The sequence below is a fragment of the Tympanuchus pallidicinctus genome, unplaced genomic scaffold, assembly GCF_026119805.1.
Source record: "Tympanuchus pallidicinctus isolate F22 unplaced genomic scaffold, pur_lepc_1.0 scaffold9, whole genome shotgun sequence".
NCBI classification, from domain to species: domain Eukaryota; kingdom Metazoa; phylum Chordata; class Aves; order Galliformes; family Phasianidae; genus Tympanuchus; species Tympanuchus pallidicinctus.
In genome coordinates, this window is record NW_026294813.1 from 3,386,561 (window position 1) to 3,402,883 (window position 16,323).

Below are 16,323 nucleotides of genomic sequence, written 5' to 3' on the forward strand. Positions count from 1 at the left end.
CAAAATGATCACTGTACTTGAAGTGTGGTCTCACCAGAGCTGAGTACAGAGGAACGATCACCTCAGTAGTCCTGCTAACTGCACTATTTCTGATATGAGTCAGGATGCCATTAGTCTTCTTGGCCATCTGGACACACAGCTGGCTCATGTTCAGCCAGCGGCCAACTAACGCTTCCTGATCCTTTTTCTCCACACTGCTTTCTGGCATGGTTTTGTTATGATTGAAGTGTATGACCTAGCATTTGGTCTTTTTACAGCAGTTGGCTTCAGCACATTGATCCAAACTATCCAGATCCCTCAATAGGGCCTTCCTAACCTAGGCAGATCAGCTCTACCTCCCAGTTTGATTTCATCTGCAAGTGTACAGATGAGATGCACTCAATCCACTCATCTAGATAATCAGTAAAGATACTAAACATGGCCAGCCCAAATACTGATCTCTGAGAAACACCACTAGAGTGACTGGTCACCAACTGGATTTAACTCTGTTCACCATCACACTCTGGGCCTGGCCATCTAACCAGCGTTTTGCCCAGCGAAGAGCACAGCTGTCTGAGCCCTTGGCTGCCAGCTTCTCTAGAGAATTCTGAGGAGAGAATCAAAGGCTTTAATAAAGTCTAGGCAAACTACATCCACAGCTTTTCCCTCATCCACCAAGCAGATCACCTGGTTTTAGAAGAAGATTAGGTTGTTCAAGCAGCACCTATCTTTCATGAACCCACATAAGCTAGGCCTGATAACTTAGTTATAATGCTTTGTGATCACGGTCAAGGTGATCTGTTCCATAATTTCCCCCAATACTCATTTCCCAATACTGAGATCAGGCTGTCAGGCTGTAATTCACCTGATCCTTCTTTCAGTCATTCTCATAGATGGGTGTGATGTTGGCTAGTCTCCAGTCATCTGGGACCTCCAAGATTGACAAGGACAGCTGATAAATAAAGTGGCTTGGCAAGCACTTCTGCCAGCTCATTCAGCACTCGCGGCTGGATCCCATCTAGTCCCATAGACTTCAAAGAGACCAGGTCTCTAATTGATTCCTCCTGAATTGTGGGGGATTTATTCTGCTCCCTGTCCATCTTTTAGCTGAGAGGGCTAAGCACCCCTGAGGATAACTGATCTGACTTTTAAAATATAGAAGTAAAGAAGGGATTAAGAACTTTAGCCTTTTCTTTGTCCCTGGTGATAATGTTCCATGCCTTGTCTGGTAAAGGCAGGAGATTCTCCTTTTGCTGTTAATGTATTTGTAAAAACATTATTTACTATCTTTAACAAATCAGACAGGTTAAGTTCAAGCTGGTCTTTTGCCTTTCTGATTTTCTGTCTGCATATCCTAGCAACATCCTCATACTCTTCTTGGGTTACCTCACCCTTCTTCCAAAGGTGTAGAACTATCTTTTTTTTTTTAAGCACAGCGGGACAGCCTGTACTTGCAACTTTAAAATTCTTTTTGTTATCACTCCACACTTAAGTCTAGTTTTCTCTAAATCAGACTGACTGTATCTGAATTTCATAGCATTTGCTAGGTCTGTGATCTTAAGATGTAGTTATTACTTGAGATACATTTTTGGATTAAAAGTATCTAGCACAAAGACTAGAGCAGTATTTTAGCATAGCGAGGTCCAGATAGTTTTGAAGTTTTGTATGCTTCCACTTATGTATATGTCCAGTCTTTATGATCTCTCTTCTTTATTTTGAAATAAAGTATTTTGAAAGCAGTCCTCTGCTTTCAGTGATTCCTGGGGTTGCTTATAGGCTTTGTTATGGAGAAAGATTACTGGAGCAGTCAAGAGCCATGGAACAAGCTGAGAAGCAATTAGTGCTTTTTTATTTATTGGCTTAAATACAGTTTTATGTCTGTGTATGAACCTACAATCATTAATTAAAACGGTAGCATGCTGTCTGTTCCAGTGGACTTCTACCTCAGTGTTCATTGTTGCTGTGCTTCTGAACAGTAAAAGCACTTCAATTTTTAGTACAGAACCTCTATTCTCAAACCTGTAACCATTTTGCAGAATAGGAAAATCATGCAGGAGAAGGAGCATGCTATAAAAGGAATTATAGAAAGAAGGAGGAAGTTTTTGTGCTTACAGTGGATAAATGTGCTGGAACTCTGGACTCCTTGTCTCCCTCACTTGTGTGGCTCTCATGTGATACTGAGCTTGCAGTGTATATTACACACTCACTAATTATGAGTTCATCATTATTTGGATACTTCCTTGGAATGTCTGAGCTCTGAAGCATGCCATGAGAGTCATTGCATGAAGTGTGCATAAAGTATTACAAAAACTTCCATGAACAGCTGAAATCAATGGACTCAAAAATCTGAGTTTTGCTTTGATACTTCTTAAGATTTTCCAAAAACAGGTTCTTTGGATTTACCAGGGACCTTTTCTTTTATAAAATCATGTACTATGAGAATACATATGTTTGTTCATTTTCATGATCTGCCTTTTAGTATCTATCATTTCTGATCCAATTCTTTCTCTCCAGGAACACTGTGCAGAACTGAACTTCATTGATTTTCCATATTAACTCTTCTTTTTTTCTTCTTTTTTTTTTTTTTTTTTTTTTTTTTTTCCTCCCTGAAAATGCACTGTTAACTGTTCTGCTCTGAGTTGGGAATCTTGGAAGGAAATTTTTTGTTAGATTCTGCAAGTCTATAGCTAGCGGATACAAATTTAATCTTCTCCTCAAACTTTAACATAGCTTTGTCTTATAAATAAAAAAGCACATTGTTTACGATATTATGATTTGTACCGTATTTGAAGGGAAGATATTTCTATGCTAAAATCCATGCCTACTCAGATTGTAATAGACTTCCTGAATGGCAGAACAAACATTGCTGGGTCACAGTGCTATCTGTTGTATCTGTTACAGTTGCTTGTAGATTTTTTTCTGCTTCACCCATCTATTTGATATAGTGCAGAGCCTCTGTAAGCTGGAGTTGGACTTAGACAAGACTTCAGCAAAACAATGTCAGAGAATATCTACAGAGATGTAGAATGCAAGTTTACCTAGAAGAGATCACATGGAATTTAGAAGGCCTCACTGGCTGGATAAAACGGTCAGTGTTATTCAGAAAAATCTGATGATAGTAACGAAAGGCTATATGACCTAATTATTGAAGTGTAAACAAGAAAAACTATTAACTAAACAAGAAAATCCAAGAAAGGGAAACTAAAACACACAGAAATAGCAAATAAAATTAATTCTGGAAAGGGAAATAAAAAGAGCTGTAATAGAAAAGGGCAAAATTTTTAACTTAGAAATCACGGAATTGTAAGATTACTCTTAAGCATGTCTTTCTCTATGTGATACTTTGTGGCTTCCCAAGCTCAAGTCTGTGACTTTGGCCTAAATGCGGGTGTTATAAATAAAGAAGTGTATAGCTGATGGTATTGTTTAAAAATATGCAACAGATGATGAAAAACCCCTATATATTTTCTCTTTTGTTTACATTAAGAATAGACCACAGTAAGTGTGTGCATTCATTTTATTTTATTTTATTCCATTCCTTTTCAGTCCTGTGCAATCCATTGCATTCCATGCTTAATAAAAATCTAGCTATAAATGGCAGCATTTATTATCTGGAATTTACAAAGTACCCAAAGTGTTGATTTTGATTTTGTTTATTTTGTTAGAGTTCATCTCTGGATGAATAAAATAGCTCATATACTCATTTAAGAAAACAAACAAGCACGCAAACAAAACTTCTCTCAATCTATTATTGTAAGTAAGCTAGTTGCTGTCCGGATCCTTTTCTGATGGTGACTCTTGTAGTACGATGCCTACTGCATTTTTCTTTCATGCCCTCAGATGAATTGTGAAACAACCTTTGGAGAAATAAAACATACTTGTCCTCATCAGGGGAAATGTGAGTTTGGCTCTGTGATGAACATCTTGTGACCTGATGAGTGGGCTCAGAAAGTATGTCTATGTTAACCAGCATGCAATAGTTTTTGTGATGCAGGATTCAATATGTACCTTTATAATTAAAATTTACAATTGCAAATCACAGTTGTGGAGGATTCCTTGTAAAAGTAGATAGAACGTTTACAAGCCTGTAGTTTTAATATAACAGTAAAGTGTGTTCTACGTAGTTTAAAATTTGGCTGCTGAAAATTGTGCAGACTACTTATGAATTGAAATCTGCAGAACGTCTCAATTCTCTGGAGAGTATGGTCAATAAACCACTGAAATTTTGTTTTCTATTAGAATTGCATTGACCAGTCATGATGACATTTTATATCTTTTATTATAAATCATAAATCTATATATTTGAAAGGAGAGTTTTTCTGTCTAACTCCTTGTAATTATTCCTCCAGGAGTTTAAATGAACTTGTTTAGGTATGCTTTTTAGATCATTTGAAGAGAGACTACATATTCCTACAGCAAGTAATTTAAAAATATTTTCTCAAGGCCTATAGGGCTTAGCTACTTTGTAGCTGTTGTCTGGCTAAAATTGCATTTCCAGCTCTCCCATTTCTTTTTGTTGTTTTGCATTTAGAATCTGAATTGTGTTTCCGAAATATTATTTTAAATAATATTAATTAGACAACAGTGATGTGATGTTTCCTTAATCCACACGTATGTTTCGTGTATCACATACGATATGGAAAGATGATGCAGAACATTTAAAAACTGAATTAACGTATTTGCCTGGCATTGATTACTGGTTCTTCACCACGTGAGTAAATAGTGATAAATGCTTATGAGTGATATGTTACCTGATCACTGATTCAATAAATAACTTGGCTGGTGGCATTTTTCTTTTCTTTTTTTAAGCTAAGCATAATGATACTTTGTCTTCATGGTGCTTCAGAATACCTTCTTGTTCCACAGTCCTCAGAAATAAGTTTATTGAGGCTGATAGCTGGTTTTTTTTGTTTGTTTTTTGTTGGTTTTTTTGTGTTTTTTTTTTTTTTTTTTTTACTGAGTAAGTGTTGTAGATTCATTCATCTAGAATTTGGAAGGTTTTTCTTGTTACTTACAAATAATAAAAAATTAGGAAAGATCAGTAGATGGGAAGTGCTCTTAAAATGTGAACTACAAGATCAAAAGTCATTAAGCTTTCTACACGTTTTAAAGAACCTGTAATGACTTCCGACTTCAGTTTCTCTTGTTCTGATGGTAGCATAAAAATATTGAAAGCTCTAATGAAATTTGCTTGATAGGAGTGCTAGGAAACATATGGATATGTCAATATGGAAATAATATCACGTTGTATTCATGATCGCTGGAGAAGGCAGTAGTAAAATTCCTATGGAATACTGGGCATAATTTGTACTGTGGGCATAATGAACTCAAGGGTGAATGGATGCACAGAAGGACTGACAGCTTGGCCAAATGAATGCTGTATCCAACACTTCAGGGTTTACTCTATTAACAGACTAGTTATTTAAACTAAAATACTGTTTTTCATTTCAACAATAGTGTTAATTGGCAATTAATGAATGTAGCAGTCACAGGTATGGATTTCAGAGAGGAAACTGTGTCGGAGTTTTAAGGTAGAGATTGATCAGTTTATGAACAAGTGGTTCCCAGAAATAAAGATTAGTGTTGCTTCTACTTCTATGTTCCTTTGTTCCAAGTTTATTTAATGTGTAATATCTCACTGAATTTAAGCCTTTCTACTAATGAAAATGTCAGCAGCTGAGAATGCTGAGCGGATCTCTAATATCTTTGATCTTTATCAGTGAATATGTGAATATCAGTAGTTATGGGGAGGGCCTATGCTAATGATTCTCTAACTTCAAATGGACTAACTTTTTAGTACAACACATAAATTGAGAAGTAATGGAAAAATAGAGGTAGACATCTTTCAGAAAATGGTATTTTTGTTTTAGCTTACTCATGTAAATTTGTGTAGGTAAGAAGCAATTGGAAAACAGTGACAATTTTATGCACTGTTTCACTGTGCCTGCAATTGTATAGTGGTGTGGCATCCAGGTATGTGTAGAAAGAAGGAAAATTGAGAGAAGCTGATTTGTTGTACCTGGTTTATCTGTAAGATGCACATTTCAAATTAATATATTTTAATAAGTAAACCTTTATTTAAATGATCGTGATGCTTATGGATAACTTGAGATGTCAGACATTCGTAGCTTGATTTAGAGTGCCTACTTTGTGAAGGTTATGTGTAGCTGTAAACTAAAGGAGGTATCTTTTCCCTGCAGTAGGGATTTAGGGATTGTGGTAGAGCCAAGACTCCAGCGTTAGGTCTCTTTTGGTGCTGTAATGATTAGTGATTTTCAGGTGAAGTAAGATGGTACGTGATTTTGAGAGCTGATACACATAGTTCTCACCTGCTAAGCAGGCTGCTTATAGGAAGTGTCATACTTGAGTGATTAAATCTAACCCATCTCCTGATAGCTTGGAATATACACATTTGTGTTCATGACTGCTTTTACATGTTTTAGGATCCAGCCTGCAGACTCTTGAGAGTATTTGAATTAACAAGGCTCTGTAGTTACATACGGATTTATACCTTTATTTTTCAGGATGCAATGGCAATTCTATATTAAATAGCAGTTCTCTATTTCAGAATGAAGTTATTTTAGCTAGGAATACATCTCCAGAAAAATATGCCACAAAATAGTCGGAGTGTCTAGAATGACAGGGAAAGGGAATATTTTTTAATGGACATTCATGGCCACAATGCTGTCAAGGATGCAAGACTGATGGGACCAATGTCAGTAAGAAAAGAAAGAGACGTAATCGGTAATCAGCAAATAAGACATTCACATAGCACAGGCAGGTCATACTTGGAAGATGGTTTATATATTTTACATTAGGCTGTAATTGAATAGAAACTAGACATAACCTACAGTTTAGAAACTGCAGTCTTGCCGCCAAGTGGCTAAATTAACCACCTCAGGGAAATACTGTATGCTCAAATGTAATACTGCCGGATCTGTAGCTTCTTGAGGAAATGAATAACATTCTCAAGACTGTTTTGGAAAATGAGGTTTCCATGTTGTGCATGACGTCAGAGAGACATATGTCTCACATCCCATGTGTCCTAACATCATAGAGACAATGCCTGTGTGCTTAGACTGGAAGATTTCTGTTCATAGCTAAGCAGGATGCTTTATGGGCTAAACTTCAAGCATCTTAAGGCTATGCTTGACTCACTGTTGGAAGTAAGTACAATGTTCCTTATAGGTATAATTTTAGGAACCAGAGACTTGGTTCTTGTTCATAATGGGTAAGAAAATAAGCAATTGAAAGGTAAGTTGTTTAACTAGTTTAAAATAAGAAAAAGAACTAAATTCCATGTTTTTATTTGGCTGTTTACTGTCTGAAAAATATGTTCATATAATTAATTTTTTTGCTGCATATCTGCCTCCTATGAAACGTTTGTCTTAAAATGAAGAGAGAGGGCTGTAACATAAGTTGAAAGATATTTTAAGCCAGGGTTTTTTAATCCCTGTTTGTTTGCATGTAGTTCAGATTTTGGAAAAAGTTAAGTATTTGCTTCTGTTTTAAGATTTAAGGCTTTTTTTATCAGTTTGTCATGCTACAATCCCATTATCTCAGTACTGTAACTACCTATGTCGAGAACTCCATATGAATTGAAGATCCACAGTTGTCCACAATTTGTTACAGCGATACTTGGAGCTGTGCTGCTGTCAGTGGTTCTTTAATGTCTTTCCTTATATTCTGTTTTCTAAAAATAGGAAAATCTGCTTGAAGTGTTATCTTGTAATGACTGCTGCCTTGGCAGGTATAGGTCACTATGGCTTGGAAATAACAATTAAATCTGAAGTGCCTGTTGATAGTTAACATGATAAGAGAGGAGCTGGGAGTGCCAGATCAAAAGAGCATTCACAAGACAAACTGCTTCTTTCAGAATGAATAATTCTTCATTATTTTAATGAAGAAAATGTTTTTAGGATGACATGTGTGAAAATGTAACACTGTATCCCAGATTGTTGTTTTATTTTAAACCAGAGTCCGTAGACAACAATTCTGCATTGAACAGTGTCTATGTTCTATTTGGTGATATTTTCTTTGGAAATCAGAGTGTCTTTAACTAAGAGGGAAGGGTAGATGGAAAATTGATTTTTTGCAGTACACAAATAAAAACAATCTGTCAGTAAATCTATAAATATATTCCCTTTGTTTCAGAAAACAACAGCAATTTAAAATCCTCTCTCAATGAGGTGGCCTAAAATTAAAAGAAAATGAAAAATTCTTTGTGGTCAGGGGACACTGAGTCAGTTGGAATTCATATCCGTGAAGCATTCAGCCCGCTCAAGTGGGATAGTGGGAATAATAATTAATAGGTGAAACATACTTCTACTCAACAAACAGAACAGTAAGAATGATTAATTAATGGTGTTTAATTTCATCCTAAGGTGTGCAGAAACAAGAGATGGTGTGTAAAAGGTTGGATGACAACTCTGTTGTACAAAACAACTACTGTGATCCTGACAGTAAGCCTCCAGAAAACCAAAGAGCCTGCAACACTGAGCCTTGCCCACCTGAGTAAGTTTATGATCACTAAGATGTGTCTGTCTTGCATTTATAGAAAATCCTTTGTAATATATAATAAATCCGGTTGATCAAATGTAGTATAAAATTCTGGTCTAACTCGAGGACTCAGTCTTATTAGACAGGATATTTTATTTTAGATGTTGGTTAAGGCTACTTGTTCCTCTGGAATCATTTTTTTTCACCTAGAAGAGATCTTTGAGAAACATAGGTTTGAACAAGTGTTCAACAATTGAAACTGACAACACTGCAAGTGAAAAGTAAAAGATGGTAGTGAAGTACTTTATTAAGATGTTAGGTGTGGTGAACAGTGCTGGGAACAGAATTGGAGACCAGTCTTATGGCACTCATGACAGAAGAATTTTGAGGTGAGAGGTTAACTTTCCCACACTGAGGAGGATGTGCTAAATGTTTGCCAGATTTCTAGGTATGTTATATTAAAATTTGTTTTGTCTTCTTCAAAAGGGAAACAGTAAACAGAGAAACAGTTTACCAGTAAACAGAGAACAGTTTAGTATACCAAACCATTTACTTGTAGCAGACAAGAAAAAGACACAAGGAAGACATAAAAGACAAAAAAAGACACAAAAAGGAAGAAGGAAACAAGACTATAATGCATTAAAATCCAACAGGTATTCATGAAGTCAGTTTCTTCCTAAACTACCAGCTTGTGCTTGGGTTGCAGGATGGCAGTCTTCTAGATTTACTCCTCCTATCTCATGTATCTATTCAGAAGTAAAGCTGTTCTTCTCCAGAAGTAATAACATTTGATCAGTTCATTTTTACAAAATGCATCTCTATCCCATCCCTTATCCTTAGCAGTTAACAAATTGTCACCTCTAAAAAACAGCTCTAAAAGATATTCTAACACTTCCCTCCCCCCCCACCACTGACTTTAAAAAAAAAAAAAAAAAAAAAAGGCTGAAAAATTTAGCAGTCAGTAAGGCTTACTTTTTAAACAAAGTAGTTAAATACTTTTCTTATTTAAAACAATTCTAGTTTCCTTCCAGTGATTACCAAAAACTACGGTAATGAAAAAGCTTATGTACTTCCTCCTGAGTGAATGCCAGTTAGATTATATTTGATTATATATATTATAGATTATAATATAGATTATATTATATTATATTTGAGGCTCCTAACAGCAGCAAAGACTACGTTTGATCACATTGAACTAGGTAACATCTACAATTTTTACTTAATTTCACTCTGACTAGGTGTAGTGTTAACAGTGATAGTAGACAAAAGTATTTGTATTCTGGGTTTGTGCAATAATCTACTCAATTTCTGACATGCAGTAATAGACTTTCCTAACTTTTTCTATTCAGATGGTTTATAGGAGATTGGTCAGAATGCAGTAAGACCTGTGATGGAGGAGTGCGTTCACGAACAGTTCTCTGTATCAGAAAGATTGGACCTTCTGAGGAAGAGACACTGGACAATACCAACTGTTTAACACACCGGCCTATTGAGAAAGAGCCCTGTAACAATCAGTCCTGTCCCCCACAGTGGGTCGCTTTGGACTGGTCAGAAGTAAGGAAATTTTGTTATATCAGATCAATAAGACAAGAGCTCTGACCAGTGAATGTTGGTACATTTCCTACTGCTGCTCACCACATGAAGTATTAACAAAAAATTCAAAATTTGGTTCACTTGAATTATTGAACCGGTTTTTGTCATTCATAATTTTTTTCTTTTTTTCTGTGTTGTCAGTTCTGTTATCTTGTCAGATAATTATGATCAGTTGTTATTAATCATAACAGAAAAATAGTATTATACAAGAAAGCAGCTAAATATAAAATATTAGAAAAGTGTTTGCTATCAGATGATTTTCTTAAAGAGAAAGACTGCATTTCCATTGGTTCTTGAATAGGTGAATAGCTGAAAAGAAGAACTGATGAATTTACAATATCAAAAGCCAAAGTAAACTGCTAGTTTTTTTTTTGTGAACCACGGTGGTGTAAAGCATCACCTTTCTTAACAACGTGCCTTAAGATGTGAAAATTGTTATTCACTCAATTCAAGAAAGAGTGTCTTTTGTCAAATACAGTGACACATACTACAGCATAAACCAAGACATGCCATTGCTTCAAATATTAAATATGAAGTATGTTACTACGTGCAGCTTTAAAAAGACAGACTGATCTGTGATAGAATTGAATGGGGCTGTAACATATGCAAATCACAATGCAAAAATGCTTTTACGCTTTTTCAGATCCATGCTCTTCTGGACTCTTAGGCCACACCTCTTTTTATCTTGAAGAAGCCTTTGGAGTACTTACAAGTAATCTCTATGCACTTATAAGTACTTATTAGCTAAGTCCTGTCTACATCACTGCTGTCAAATGCAGCTGTATAAATAATTACTTTCATAAATGAATTAAATTGTGTCTTAGAATTAGTTTATTTGGGGCTTTTGCACTTCTTACCAGAAACTTATTCCTGAATTTTACTCTTTGAATTACAGGAAGTACTCTAATTCAATTCCATGCTAGTTTATACCTATTTGCTTTTATTATCTGCAGTGAACCCTTCTTTTCTTGCTTTTATTCATCAGAAAGAAATTAATCCTGATCACATTCTGATTTCCTATTTCAGTTTGAAGTCTATATATCTGTACGTTTGTATATATTACCCAAAGGAGATTTCAGATGTGCCTTGTTCTTCAATTTCCTGCTTCTACTGAAAATAACTATTACCTACTGTGTATCAGCATACTCTAAAAATCTTTTTCTCTTCCACAGCCATAACATATTCATTACTTAAAGCCATCTAATGTTCTATTACATGGTCTTATCCATATCTTTATCTTCCTTTATCACTATCTTCCTGTTAAATAGTGATTCTTGGTTTGTTTGTTTGTTTGTTTTTGGAAGTGTGTTCTCTTGCACTTCGTACTGCTAAATTGCACTTCAATTATTTCTGTCTTCGAAGTTTACAATTCCTTCTTTAGACAGACTCTTGTAGCACTGGGATTGATTCAGTTACCATTGCTGGCTGCTAATTTCAGTAATATGGGTAACACTGAACAGCTGGAACTGTTGTGTAATCATCATTAAGTAGACTGAGAAGAAATGTGAATCAGGTCAGTTCTTGCCTGATCCTGGAAGGTCTTTACAGGTAGCATCTCTCAAGCTCTGTTCAAGATAAGCAATTGTACTCCCTCTTTACAGAAGCCCAGATAGGTTAGAGCTGTTACACTTGTTTTGTCTGAAAAAAATGGAAGATTATTAAAGTAAGCTGGAATGATATACCAGTGATAAATTCATGATTAATTGTATCCCATTTTTCATATACATGCTCGCCTTTAAACTTTCATTCAAAATAAATTACAAATCACTGAATATAAAGAAAGTTAATATGCTTGTGGTTGCACAAATCTCGTCTGTGCACACATGGTTTTATCTCCAAAAATTGTTGCAACCTTTGGAAAGTCAAAGCACAAAGTGGAAGGCTACTAGGCTCCCTCTTTGTACTAATGCTCATACCAATAGTACAAAGGAATTCTTACCATATATATTTTTTTAATATAGATAATTTGGTTCACAGAATCGTGGAATGGTTAAGATTGGCAGGGACATCTACAGGTCTCTTATGCAGCCCTTCTGCTCAAGGAGAATCACCTAGACCATGCCCAGGACCATGTCCAACTGACTTTTGAGTATCTTCAAGGATAGAGACTCCGTCAATTGTTAGTTAATAATGGCTTAATTATTATAGCTGTATTTGAAAGTAGTAATATCTGCTTGTCTCCTTGCTGTCTAATTTCATGCCTATATAATATAATATTCATCTGTTCTTCTTAGCTTAAGAAACTGCTTGTGTAGGCATTTTTTCCCATTATGTACATTATTTTTCTTTGAACAACAGTAAAATGTCAATTTGCTACACTATTGAACAATCTGGTTTTGTTCCATAAGAAATTATGAATGAAGTGCCATTTTAGTAAACTTTTATGTAAAGAAAATTCTTTTAAAGCACAATGTGAACTTCCAGTTGTTTTTCTGTTTGTTTTGTTTTCATTAATTTTACATACAGATGCTTTTGTTTATACCCTGAACCTTCTGTCACCTGTACCAGGTTTTATAGATTAATTTGATATTGTAAAACAGGTAGTTATTCATGGAATGTTCCTAAATCTGTCTCTAGTTTTATACAGTTTTAAGATAACAGATCTTTTCTTGAATCAATTCTACTAAAAAAAACAAAAACAAAAACAAAACAAAACAAAACAAAAAGCCACTTTGTAACCTGAAACCTGTGGGAAAGCAGTTCTTCTCAGCACTTTTCTCACTTTAGAATAGGACCTTAAGACACCTAGAAATGACAGTGAATTTTAATGTGTGTCTTATTCTATGTGAGGAATTTGTATTTTTACTCCATTTTTTTTGCTAACATCACACAAGAAATAGAGCATCAAAATCAAGGCAGGAAAGATTTTAAATGGCCCTTGTCCCAATCTAAGAAGACACAGTGTACTCCAATACATCAGGAATGAATAAGACTTGGAAGGAGCAGACGAGGAAGGAATGAGAAGGAAAGAATGGATGAGTAGTAAAGGAAGTTCAGTTGAAGACTCTTAGATCATGTCTGTGGCATGAATAGTTTTTTTTAAGCTGTTTGTGATCATTACCATTTATTTCTGATTGGAATTTCTGATCGTCATCTCAGTAGTAACATGTCACAGTATCCATTTGTCTAATTATGAGCCCTAATTATTTTAAATACTTTAAAGTATAAGCATTCCCATGTAGCTGCCTGTGCTATAATATTGTCCTTGGAACTATGACCACTTAATCTTCCACATCCAGCCTTTATTACAGTAGAAATGTGTTATGATTTTATACAACAACAACAAAAATATCTAAAGCTTCTTGCTCTGCTAAGCAGTTGGTTGTAATGGTGTTTGTTCTATCACTATTATAAAAAAGGACTGATTTCTTTCTTGTATAAATTTTGCCTGATGTAGCTTGGCAAAATGTCTTGACTGATGATATCATTCCAACATAATGAGATTTATTTTTTCTGTTCACTCTTCCCAGAAATATAACATATTTAAAACTGTATATAATATACACGTAAATATAAATACACATGTGTATTTGATATACACATATTTCTTAGATTTTTTTGTCAGAACAGTGAAATGCTATGTGTGATTTTTTTGTTGTTGTTGAGAAAAAGCCAATTGAGAATCTTTTTGGACTTCAGCAAAGCTTCCAGTGCTGTTTTTCGTAGTGTCCTACTGGAGAATATTTTCTCCATAGAGTTGGGCAAAAGCAGGAGTTAACAACTGGCTGATAGGTCAGGCTCAGATGACTCTAGTAAATGAAGTTTTGTATCAGGCTGACAGCTGGACACCAGTGCAGTTCCACAGGGCTCAATTTTAGGGCCAGTTCTCTTTAATGTTTCCATAAATTATCTAGAACAGAGTTCAAATGCATACTAAGTTTGCAGATGACACTAAGTTAGGGGAATCTGTTGATTTCCTCAGTGGAGAGAACTTACAGAGAGATCTTGACCAATTAGAAGGCAGGGCAATCAGTAATCACACTGAGTTCAAGAAGAGCAAGTGCTGGATTCTGTGCTGGGGGAAGAGCAACCCTGGTTTTATGTTCAGAGGGGATGAGAGGCTGGAGGGCAGCCCCACGGAGCGTGATCTGGGGCTGTGGTCGATGGCAAGTTCACACGTGCCTGCCCTCCATAGGGCCAACCGTGCCCTGAGGTGCACCAGGCCCAATAGTGCCAGGGGCCAGGGAGAGGGGCCCCTCTGATCTGTGCTGTGCGGCCCCACCTCCAGTGTGAGTTGGGCATGGGACATAAAGCTACTAGAGAGTGCCCATGTACTGCTATGAAGGTGGTGACTATTCTAGAGGGAAAGATGTCCAAGCAGTGGCTGAGGTCCCTGGGTGTGCTGAGCACAGAGCAGAGGAGCTGAGGGGAGGCCTGATGGCGGCTGCAGCTCCTCACAGGAGCGGAGGGCAGCACTGAGCTCTGCTCTGTGTGACAGGGCCTGAGGGAACGGCATGGAGCTGTGTCAGGGGAGGTGGGGGTTAGGGACAGGGTCTGCACCGGAGGGTGGTCACGCACTGAATCAAGCTGCACAGGGCACTGAACACAGCCCCAGGCTGCTGGAGTTCAAGAAATGTTTGAACAGTGCTGTCAGGCACAGGGTTTGAATTTTGGGTGGTCCTTGGTGAACACAGGAGTTGAGGATGATGATCTTTGTGGGTTCCTTCCAACTGAGGATATTCTGTGATTCTTGAGTAAAAGTCAGTTTTGCTATTAAAGTCACACTTTGCAGTAGTTGAGCTTTGACTGAGTTCATCTGCACTCTGTAAATTACTTCTGGTTTTTATTTTGGATTTTTATTTTTCCAGTTAATAAAGCTGCAGAACAGAAAGATTTATTGTGAAGAGCTGTATCAGAGACAAGAACATTTTCTTTGCATCCGTGTTACAGTTAGTCATGGCTTCCACAAGTCAGAAATTCTGCAACCCTGCTGTGGTGGGGTACAATATTTTCTGGTTTTTGTATGGGTACTTTGTCTTCCACTTGCTTTGGAGACATGTAGCTGTGCTACATGTGTGTATTATTGTGGGCAACCTGTTTTCATACTTCACTTTCATTTTTGGGTATAAGGTGTAGTCTGTCTCACTTATTAGAATTTTTAGAGGCACTTCAAATGAGACTAGAAAATTGGTGCACCTAAATTCAAGCGCTGATCTTCAAAGTTTTGTTTGTTTGCTACCATTTTCTTGAGATTATGAAACTCTATAGACACTTTGGATTTTGACATTCATTTTACTGATTATCAGATGTTCTGCTTTTTTGCCTGTCTTGACACACAGGAGAAACTGCATGCCCACCTCTTCCCAAAGCCACAAAGTGATTGACATGGTAGACACTTTCCTATATATCTTCTTCAGAGGCTTCAATTTGGAAGGCATTTGTAAGAGTCAGCTGTGCTAGATGGTAGTTTGCATTTTTATAGTATTTCAAGTTTTAGAATGTGACACTCAGAGCACAGCTTTGTGCAACTCTTAAGTTTCAAGTCTGTCTGTCACGTGTTGTTTTCACAAAATAGGCTGATCATCAGTCTGTAGACTGCTCTTGAAATGCAGGTTGTGTCAGCCTTCTCTCTCCTATTGGTGTTTCATGGAATTCATAGTAACCATGAAGAGGAAATTGAATACAAGTGATTTTTAAGCACACTGATGTAGTTAAGGTTGAAGTCCTTCTCAGCTAGGAAAGGATGTTTTCTTCTAGTCCTTGCTTTAATGTTTTTATATTTCATGAATATTTCTGGGAAAAAATAAATGCAGTATTCCATGGAATTTGGACTAGAACAATCGAATCATGATTATGACACTGAAGATCTGACATATTCATTATCATTCACTTTTATTCTCTACTTAGTATAAATATTTAATTATTTCTACATTTCAGCCAGACGTAATAGATCTTCCTTCTCTGCCTTCTGTTAGGCTTCTAGTAGAGATTTAGGGTACATAAAATTTGTGTAAAAAAACAGAAGTGGAACTGGGAGTTTTACTCAAGTTTGTCTCATAACATTACATGTGGCAAACCTTCTTACTTTGCAGCAGAGCTTCTCTTGAAACTAACCTAAACATTTTCATATATGAATCAAATAATAATACAGTTGCATAAATAAAAAAGAAAATCTACTTTTATCAAGTTATAACACATAAAAGCTTTAACTTTATACAGCAGTCATCAGCCAGCTTGTTTGTTTCTAAGCATTTTAAAACTACCATCCTGAGAAAATAGCAGTTCAGTTGTATGAACGTAAATATATTCTAC

General features: G+C 36.2%; 1 protein-coding gene across 5 annotated transcripts in view; it reads left to right on the forward strand.

Annotated features, from left to right (window-relative positions):
* ADAMTS6 (ADAM metallopeptidase with thrombospondin type 1 motif 6) overlaps window positions 1–16,323 on the forward strand; it is a 151,110-nt gene that overhangs the window by 126,520 nt on the left and 8,267 nt on the right. For 4 of the 5 annotated variants that reach the window (XM_052670410.1, XM_052670409.1, XM_052670412.1 and 1 more), the window contains 2 exons: window positions 8,364–8,493; window positions 9,828–10,032. In XM_052670410.1, the coding sequence (XP_052526370.1) occupies window positions 8,364–8,493; window positions 9,828–10,032 (335 nt within the window). Of the gene's footprint in view, window positions 1–8,363; window positions 8,494–9,827; window positions 10,033–16,323 lie in introns of those variants that run through there. The other variant, XM_052670413.1, reaches the window with a different exon arrangement.